A 9901-nucleotide genomic window follows, 5' to 3' on the forward strand; every position below is an offset into this window, starting at 1 on the left:
TATTATTTTATAAATATACATATATATATATATATATTTTTTCATTTATTTATTTTTCTTCTTACTTAGAAAAATTAATAATTAAAATTACAACAAAATTTATGGCTTAAGAATTAATATGAATATTTCATTTATGTGATTTTTTTTTTTTTTTTTTTTATTCTTCTATTGTGTACGTAAAATAAAAAAAAAAAAAAAAAAAAAAAAGAAAAAAGGGAAGAAACGAATTTTGAAAAATAAAATAATTGTGTATAATTATGTTCTTATAATTATATACAATAAAAAATAAACTGGAATTAATTTAATAAAGTAAAATGTATTCTCTCTATGTCAACAACCAACATGGTACTTTAGTTTATCAAAAGGTATTATATATATATATATATATATATATATAATTATATAATATATTTAAATAATTACATTTAATATGTACACACATTTATTTTATTTTATTTATTTATTTTGTTTTATGGTTGTGTTTGTATGTAATCAAATGGTTCAAATATTTGTTTCTACATATGTAGAAAAAATAAAAGAAAAAAATTTTTACCTTGAAAGTTTTATATTTTATGACAAAAAAAAAAAAAAAAAAATTATAAATATATAAATATATATATATATATATATATATATATATTGATTTATTTTATTTTTATTTTTTGCATGAAGCTTTTAGAGCGATCGTTCTCTAGTAAGGCTTTTGTTTATTGTTTAATTGTTCATTATATTTTTTTTTTTTCTTTTTTTTTGTTTCATTATTTTTGAAAATATAATTTGTACCCTTATTTTTATTTTTTTAATAGAATCAAATATTTTATAAAAACTTCTTTTCAGCATTTCAGTGAAGAAATAAAATTAAATAGTAATGAAGAAATAAGACTTGCTTCTATGTTACATGGAATTTCAACCATTTCCGAAAAAATTAATGTGTATTCATCATTATCTGAGAAAAAAACGAATATATTTCAATCATTAGAAAAAAAAGGTATAGAAACTATTGAAGGAGATGGTTTTAAAATTCAATGTTACGATACATTAACAGGTATCAAAATATTTATAGTTCACAAAGATGACTTAAATATTGACATGAATACATATTTAAAAAGGGTATATGAATTGTATAGTGATATCATATTGAAGAATCCTTTCTATGATATTGATATGCCTATACGTTCAGCAGTTTTTAATGAACAAATTGAAAAACTGTTTTCCAACATAAGCTGAAAAATAAACAAAATATAGTTGTACATATATATATATATATTTCATACTTTTATGTTTATTTTTCAAGCCCATTTTGGAATTGAACTAATTTCATATACCACTAAGAAATTATTATATATACATTATATATATATATATATATATAAATATATATATATATATTTTTTTTTTTAAAGTTATACATACATACACACAAACACATATATATATATATATATATATATATATATTTATATTTATATATTTTTGTGTGATCTTTATTTTTGAGCAAAATAAATACATAAAATAATAATCCAAATATCCATCTAGCGAACGCTGAAGAAGAGAAATCTTATATATATATATTTATATATGTTAATTACGGAGTAGAGATAAAATGAGCATGTTTCTTAATATACTTATTTTTATTGATGCAGCAAGTGTTGCCTTTTTGTTAATAACATTTCTTATGATCAATATAAATGAAGAAAGCTTAGAATTAAGTCAAGAACATAGAGAAAATGGAAAAAAAGCATTGGTTGTAGCCATAATATTGTATGTTATTTTCCTTGTTTTATTATTTATTTACAAAGCTTATAAAAACAAACGTAAATTATATACCAACTTTTTTATGAAAAAGAGAAACGCACCCAAATATGTGCAACTAGCAAGTACTTATTTATCTGCAAGTGACGAATATGAACAATATGAATTAAATAAAATTTAACATATATAATATATATATATATAGTGATGTTTTTATTTATTTTTTGTTATATATAAATAAATGTATATATATATATATATATATATATATATATATATATGTGCATATAATTTTTTATATATGTATAAATTTATGAACAATTCATGCTATTATACCTTTTTTTTTATGAACTGTTCATAATAATTTATCATATGTATGCATACACACAAAAAATATGATATATATATATATATATAATATTTTTATAATTTATTATTTTTTCTTTTTTTAAATATAAATATTTCACCTTAAAATTTTTATATGTGTATTTTTTTTTATTATTATTATTTTTTTTAATATATTATAAAATATGTAAATATGAATAATTTTTATTATATTATTATAAAAAAAAAAAAAAATTTTAAAGTAACACTTTAATAAATGTGTTATTCATATAATTTTAAAGATAACATATGTTTTGAAATAAAATATATTGTTGAGCATAAAGTGTATGTTTTTAAAAAGGAATATTAAAAAAAAAAATATATATATATATAAAGGATAATTTAAATATATTTTATATGTGTAATATTATATTTCTTTTGATTGTACTCGCATAAAAGAAAATTAAAATATTAATATATTTTGACTTAATTGATAATTTAGAGAAAGAAAAAAAAAAAAAAAAAAATTAAATAATAAATAAATAAATAAATACATACATGTATATATATAAAATATAACATATATATTATATTTACATGTGTTAAAATATTATTTTTTTTTTATATATATAATTTCATAAATTACCCTTATATTATATTATATATTTAAATATAAATAATTCTTTGTTTTTTTATCAGTCACCATGAACAATATTTTGTGATATTGTTAAAATAATATTAAACATATGTTTATATAGTTGTATATATTTAAATATTTAATATTTATTTATTTATAAATTTGAAAAAAAAAAAAAAATTGTTAAACAATGAAACTACTTAAGCTAGATTATTATAATGGAGAAATATATGAAAAGTATAAAATAAATAACATATTATCTCTTCTTGTGGATAATAATAAATTTCAAAATGAAAGTGTAGATTTTCATGAGATAAGCAATAAAAAGAATAATTATAGTATAATGGCTATTTTAGGAAGTCAAATTAAAAATTTAAATGATGATATATATAAAGATATTGATACGAATGATATAATATTAGCTTTGTCTAAATTAAAAAAAACAGACGAAGAAATTTTAATAAATGAAAGTCAAAATAAAAATTACATTTTAGAATTAGCTGAACAAATTTATTATGAATATTTTCAAAGAGGCTTAATAAAAAATGATCATAATTTTCATTTAAATAATAATAAGAAGAACTTTATTCAAATTAATCTTGAACTAATGAATGAAATTAATAGAGAAATAAAAAATTATGAACATAAAATTCATAATTTACATTCATATTCAGAGAATGCACAAACAAAAAATGATGCACCTAACAATGATTTGTTAATGTATTATAATGAAGATGTGGATAATAATACTGATTCGCATTTGAATGATAATAATTTTAATTATAATGTGAAGCACATAAAATATAATGATCAAAATAGAATTTTCTTAAACGATCATACACATAATAATAATAATAATAATAATAATAATCACAATAATGATCATAATAATGATCTTTTTGATAGACCAAATGAAAATAATTTTCTTATGGAAGAAAATGTTTTGAAAGGAGCACATCAAGATATTCCTATGAATAATGATTATGCAAATTATAGTCATATAAAAAGAGACAGCATTCATAACAATCATTATAACAATTATAAAAATAATATATTCTCTGATCATAATGAACTTTTTCATTACAACAAAGAAGGTACCAATAGTACTAACTGCAACAGTGTTGAAAATCTAAACTATGATATTAATATCTACAAAAATAATAATAAAAAAAATATACATATTAATAATAATGTTAATAGTAATGAAAATTTACCTAGGGTTAGTAACCCTAATGGTAATATGCGTAACGATGGAAGGAGTAGTTATAGAAATTTATCTCAGTTGAATGAAGAAGATAAGCATATATTATATAATGATCCGATTAAGATGGATTATTTATTAAATAGAAAAATAGAGTATGAAAAGGTGGATGAAGTTCAAAATGCAAGTAATAATAAGAGTACGATTGTGATGAATACTCATAGAATGATGAATAAGTTTGATAATATGAACAAAATGGATAATATGAATTATATGAATAAAATAAATTCGGGTGTTGTTGACACATATGAAGAGAACATGAATTATAAATATGACAAGAATAAATCATATGTGTTTAATGAAGAAGAAACGTATGAAAATATGAGTAATAAAAATATGAACAATATTATGAAAAATCCTGGTGTAGAAGAGAATTTTAAATATCATATGGACGACATGGATAATGCAAATAATATAATAAATGCGGTAAATTCAGGAGATGTTCAAGACAATATTATGTATAAGAATAATAATTCTAGCAATACCTTAAACAGTGTTCTAGAAAATATAGATAAAGCTGAACAACAAATAGTCAAGAACCATTTAAAAAATTCGTTGGTACATAATGAATATGTAGCTAAAAGAATGAGTTCTTTATTATTAAATCCACAAAACGTAGTTGACAAGGAGCCATATAATAATATAAGAAAGGCATATGAAAAAAATGGAGTAATGAATAGAGATGAACAAAAATATTTTAATGACGATATATCATTAAACAAATATAGTTCTACGTATGGACAGAAAAAAAACTTTACTACAGATACTAATAATAGTAGTAGTTTTATATTAAGTTCAATTCACAAGCCTAATATGGTCGATGAATCATCATATAGTATAATGAATAATTATGAAAATAAAAAGTTTCCTGTTCAATCAAGAAATATGAATACAAGAGAAAATTATTTACATAATCAGAATTCAAATCATCATTCGACAGAACGAAACCACAACATAAATAGTAATATGATTAATCATAATAATCATATTAGTAATACGACACCATTAAACTTTGATAACATGAGTAATTATTCGAGAAATGTCGCAAAATCAGTTGAATCTAATATGAATATATACACAAATAAATATTCGAGGGCACTAGACATAAACGATTTAAATAGTAACAATACCAGTAGGAATTATGTAAATAGTTCAAATAGTTTAAAGAGCGATCTCACTATGATGAGAGATAACTATGCAAAAATGTTAGAAAGATCCAAATCATTGACATCTCATTTGCATATGGCCCCAATTATGCATAATAAATACTTGAAAGCAAATATGTAAGGATATACATATATGTATATGTATATGTATATATGTATATGTATATATGTATATGTATATATGTATATGTATATATGTATATATATATATATATATATATATTTTATGTGGAGGATTAATTTTTTGGCGATTTTTTTTTTTTTTTTTTTTTATTGTTCATCCTTATCCATGGGACACACATATGTACTATGATATATATATATATTTATATTTATATATTTATTTATTCATTTATTTATTTTATTTTTTATTTATTTTTTTGGTAAATTAAATGATTAAAAATATAATTTGGATTATAATTTATTCAAGAAATTTTATATATTCTATAAGGATATGTACTTATGTGATTTATAAATAAAATGTTTATAAACGTCATTCCTTAAATATGGACATAATATAAAATTGTTAATGTTTATAATATGGTTGTCTATTTTGTAAACATTTGTAACTTTTCTACTATTTTATTATTTTATTTTTTGATGTGATATATTGCACGATAAATTTATCTATTATAGAAAATATACATATATATATATTTTTTTTTTTTGTTACATTTGAAATATGTAATTCTTTTATATTTCTATTGAATTAACTAATATAAAATTGTTTATAGATAACTAGCCAAATTATTAAAGAAAAAAAAAAAAAAAAAAAAAAAATAGCTTGTTTGAAAAAATTATGAACGTTCATAATATTTTTCCCACTTTGGTAATATGTTCAGAATATTTCATGTAACATTTTAATATATTAAATAAAGTATATAAATAAATAAATATATATATTATAATATACTTATAAATATATACATATATATATATTTTTTTTTTTCATAAATAATATTATATGTAAATATATAAGATATATTTACATATAAAAGATTTGAATATATATTTCATAAAAATAAGTATGATGATGAACCCTAACTTGGGAAAACCAGACGACGATTTGGCTGTTTATGATTATACAGACATTTCAATGAATGTGTGTCTTATGAAATATGAATATATATTTGATCCTTGGACAAATGATTCAAGGTATTTATATTCTAATGAAAATATGCAAAATGAAATAGAAGCCTTAAATGAGTTAATGAAATCTAAAGTATCCCTGTAATGAAAAAAATATAAATATATATATGAATGTTTATTACATATGTGTATATAGAATTTTAAACCGCAATAATCATATTTATATTTTTCTATACTTCATTGAGAAGCACACATAAAAAAAAATATTGGTTTCTTTATTTAAAAAAATTTTCTTTATTGTTATTTATTTATATATTTATTTTGTTTATTAATATTTTTTTTTTTTTTTTTAGAGTTTGCTTATTTTTTAACCCAGCTTTTTCTTATTTATTTATGACTATTGGTTTTGCAGGAATATTTGTTTTTTATAAAATGAAGAATGACCTTTCAATAGCATTTATATTTGCATGTATCTTTTTAGTTGCATTCTCTCATTATATTATGTGTATTATATGTAGTTATATAATAACCAAGGGTGTTATAAATTCAGTTGAAACAAGAATAAAATCATTAAATATAAAATATAAAAAAGAAAAAATATATTTTAAATTAATAAACCTTAGTAGCTTCGGTTTAAAATATTTGAAACTTTTTACTTTATCAAAAGGACAAGCATATTTTACATTAAGGGTTATATATAAATATTGCAAAATTATATGAACATTTTTTTATTCTTAAATAATCTTTCGTATGATCAAAAATAATATACTTACACGTCATATTATAATTATATATACATATATATATATATATTCATATTTTTTGTTTTTGTATCTTATTATATATTCTTTTTATCTTTTTATCTTTATATCTTTATGTTTCTTCTTTTTTTTAAAATTATAATCATCATGCTATTATAACTGTTATAACAAAATTAAATCGTATAAAATTGAAAAGTTAATTTACAAAAATTAATTCAAGTTTAATGAAAAAAAAAAAAAAAAAAAAAATTTTTTAAATAAAATAGACAAATAAATTCTAAAATTATGTTTATGTATGTTTTTATTTTAATTTGCATATTTAATATATAATGAATATTTTCATTACAAAAAAAAAAAAAAAATAAAGATTCAAAAAAGATGTTCTCATATAAAATATATATATTATATATATATCCTTCTTATGAAATAAGACAAAACTATTAAATAATAATTTTCCTTTTCGAAATGAAAATGGTTTCCCGCATTTTATAATATACATTCAATGCAAGTAATTAATTAGGTTAATTTTTATCTTTTTATAATTCTATATATATATATATATATATATATATTTCATAATATATATAATTTTTTTTTTACTTTTCTCCAGAGTCACTACTTTCTGACGATGACCATGCTCTCATTTTTTTTTTTGAAGTTCTGTAACTTTTTTTTCGCATTATATTATCTATTTCTTTTCTTTTGATATCTCTAGACATTCTTATAGAACTGATAATATAGAAAGATAAAGGAATAATCATAAGAAAAAAAAAAAAAAAAAAAAAAAAAAAATTGGACAAACGCATTTTAAGCGGTTAAGAATTGAAGTAAAAATAAATAAATAAATAAATAAATATATATATATATATATATATATAAAGATTGAGCTATTACCTGTTTCTTTTATTTCTATCAGAATTTATGATTTCTTTTCTTTTATCTCGCTTAATTTTTTCTGAAGATTCAGATTTATTATTTGACGAATCACTTAGATTATTTGATCTACTACTTGGTCTGCCATTTGATCTTCTACTTGATCTATCATTTGATCTACTACTTGATCTACTACTTTGTCTACTACTTGATCTACTACTTGGTCTACTACTTGGTCTACTACTTGGTCTACTACTTGATCTATCATTTGATCTACTACTTGGTCTACTACTTGATTTATCATTTGATCTATCACTTGATTTATTAATTGACATATTGCTACTATCACTAACCGATTTGGATGAAGTATAACGTTTCATGTGTTTTTTATTTTTTCTCATTTTATTATTATTATCATCACTATCCTCATCACTATTTCTTGAACTGTCAGATTTGTTTTCATCATAATATGGTCTCTTATGATTGTGTCTATTTCTATATCTTTCTTTATCTCTATGTTTGTGTCTTTCTTCTTTATCTGCACGTTTATTTTTTCCTTCTTTATCTGCACGTTTATGTCTTCCTTCTTTATCTGCACGTTTATGTCTTCCTTCTTTATCTCCATGTTTATTTTTTCCTTCTTTGTCTCTATTTATATGTCCTCTTTCTTTATGCCTCTCCAAATTTATGTCTCTTTTTCTTATGCTTTTCCTCTCTTTATCATACCTACTAGCATAAGTATGACTACTTACTTCAGATGATGAGTCACCATGTCTTTTATTTATTTTTTTTTTTTTTACTCTTCTTCGATGTTGATATGATATATCACTACTCGATAAAGAACGACCATTACGATATTTACCATCACTTGAGCTATATGAATTATTATGTTTATATCCAATATGATTAGAACGTCTTCTATTATATGTGTCTGTTCTGTGATTATTATTATTAAAACGTCTGTTATTTTTCTCATCATATCTTTTACTCGATAAAGATCTTTCGATAGAATGTTTTCTTTTATTAAATGATTTCTTTTTATAATCATCACTTATTTGTGATGAAGATCTTTTATTTTTTCTTTCATCACGTTTTATATTTGTATATTCTTTTTCTTTTGTAAGATTTATATTATTAATATCGTGTTCCTTATGATGCCTCACATGTTCTTTGTCCTTATTACTGATATCTTTATTTTCTATAATAAAATAAAAAATATATAAATATATAAATATATATATATATATATATATATATATATATACAATTTATTTAATATATGTACATATTAAATATATTTTCCCTTACCATTATTCAAATTTTTTTTTATATTTTCATTTTCATTTTTCACTTGTTTTATTTCATTTGTTTTATTTTCATTTATCGTATTAGCAATATGTCCTTCATTTTTTTCTTCATTTATTAACAGTTCTAATAATTCCTCAATAAATAAATCACTTTTCTTATTACCTATAAAACCAGTTAAATTTATTTTTAGTTTTTTTGCATTCAGATATTTATCTTCTTCACCATCTGCTCAAAAAAAATAAAAAAAATAAATAAATAAATAAAATAAATAAATAAATAAACAAACAAATAAACAAATAATTAATTAAACAAATAAACAAATAAATAATTAATTAAACAAATAAACAAATTAGCATTGTATAAAATATATCTTATATATATATATATATGTAAGACGGACTAACCTTTTTTGTCTTTACTTTGCTTCAACTGTGATATACAATACTCATATAATATGTCATCCTCAAAACCTAAAATTTCAATTAACCTTTTATTTATCCATTCTTCTATTAATGGAAAATTAATTTTATTTACATCTATTTTCTTATTATATATTTCTGGCCATACTATTTTTTCCATTAATTTTTTTTCCTTATCACCAAAATAAGGTGTTTGTTCTGTGCTCGTGCCTTTATAAAAACCTCCTCCCCTCATAATATATAAAAATTTTTTATTTTTGAATTTAACTTATTCTTTGATATAAATATATATAAATATATATATATATATT

General features: G+C 19.6%; 5 protein-coding genes across 5 annotated transcripts; 4 read left to right on the top strand and 1 right to left on the bottom strand.

The window, feature by feature from the left end:
• Nucleotides 1-314: 314 nt before the first annotated feature.
• On the top strand, nucleotides 315-1227 carry PGSY75_0310700 (putative trafficking protein particle complex subunit 4; the record flags this gene model as incomplete). Its single annotated transcript, XM_018783963.1, has 2 exons — nucleotides 315-365; nucleotides 838-1227. The coding sequence occupies 2 exons, from the start codon at nucleotides 315-317 to the stop codon at nucleotides 1225-1227; spliced, it is 441 nt and encodes a 146-aa protein (XP_018643546.1).
• A 376-nt stretch (nucleotides 1228-1603) lies between these two features.
• On the top strand, nucleotides 1604-1933 carry PGSY75_0310800 (hypothetical protein; the record flags this gene model as incomplete). The annotated part of the gene is made up of 1 exon (XM_018783964.1): nucleotides 1604-1933. One exon carries the CDS (start codon nucleotides 1604-1606, stop codon nucleotides 1931-1933), a length of 330 nt encoding a protein of 109 aa, XP_018643547.1.
• A 970-nt stretch (nucleotides 1934-2903) lies between these two features.
• PGSY75_0310900 (hypothetical protein) lies at nucleotides 2904-5261 on the top strand (the record flags this gene model as incomplete). The annotated part of the gene is made up of 1 exon (XM_018783965.1): nucleotides 2904-5261. One exon carries the CDS (start codon nucleotides 2904-2906, stop codon nucleotides 5259-5261), a length of 2358 nt encoding a protein of 785 aa, XP_018643548.1.
• A 906-nt stretch (nucleotides 5262-6167) lies between these two features.
• On the top strand, nucleotides 6168-6949 carry PGSY75_0311000 (hypothetical protein; the record flags this gene model as incomplete). Its single annotated transcript, XM_018783966.1, has 2 exons — nucleotides 6168-6370; nucleotides 6478-6949. 2 exons carry the CDS (start codon nucleotides 6168-6170, stop codon nucleotides 6947-6949), a joined length of 675 nt encoding a protein of 224 aa, XP_018643549.1.
• A 637-nt stretch (nucleotides 6950-7586) lies between these two features.
• Nucleotides 7587-9825, bottom strand: PGSY75_0311100 (putative pre-mRNA splicing factor; the record flags this gene model as incomplete). The annotated part of the gene is made up of 4 exons (XM_018783967.1): nucleotides 7587-7719; nucleotides 7885-9061; nucleotides 9172-9396; nucleotides 9576-9825. 4 exons carry the CDS (start codon nucleotides 9823-9825, stop codon nucleotides 7587-7589), a joined length of 1785 nt encoding a protein of 594 aa, XP_018643550.1.
• Between the last annotated feature and the right edge of the window lie 76 nt (nucleotides 9826-9901).

Source organism: Plasmodium gaboni, chromosome 3, assembly GCF_001602025.1.
Source record: "Plasmodium gaboni strain SY75 chromosome 3, whole genome shotgun sequence".
Classification (NCBI taxonomy): domain Eukaryota; phylum Apicomplexa; class Aconoidasida; order Haemosporida; family Plasmodiidae; genus Plasmodium; species Plasmodium gaboni.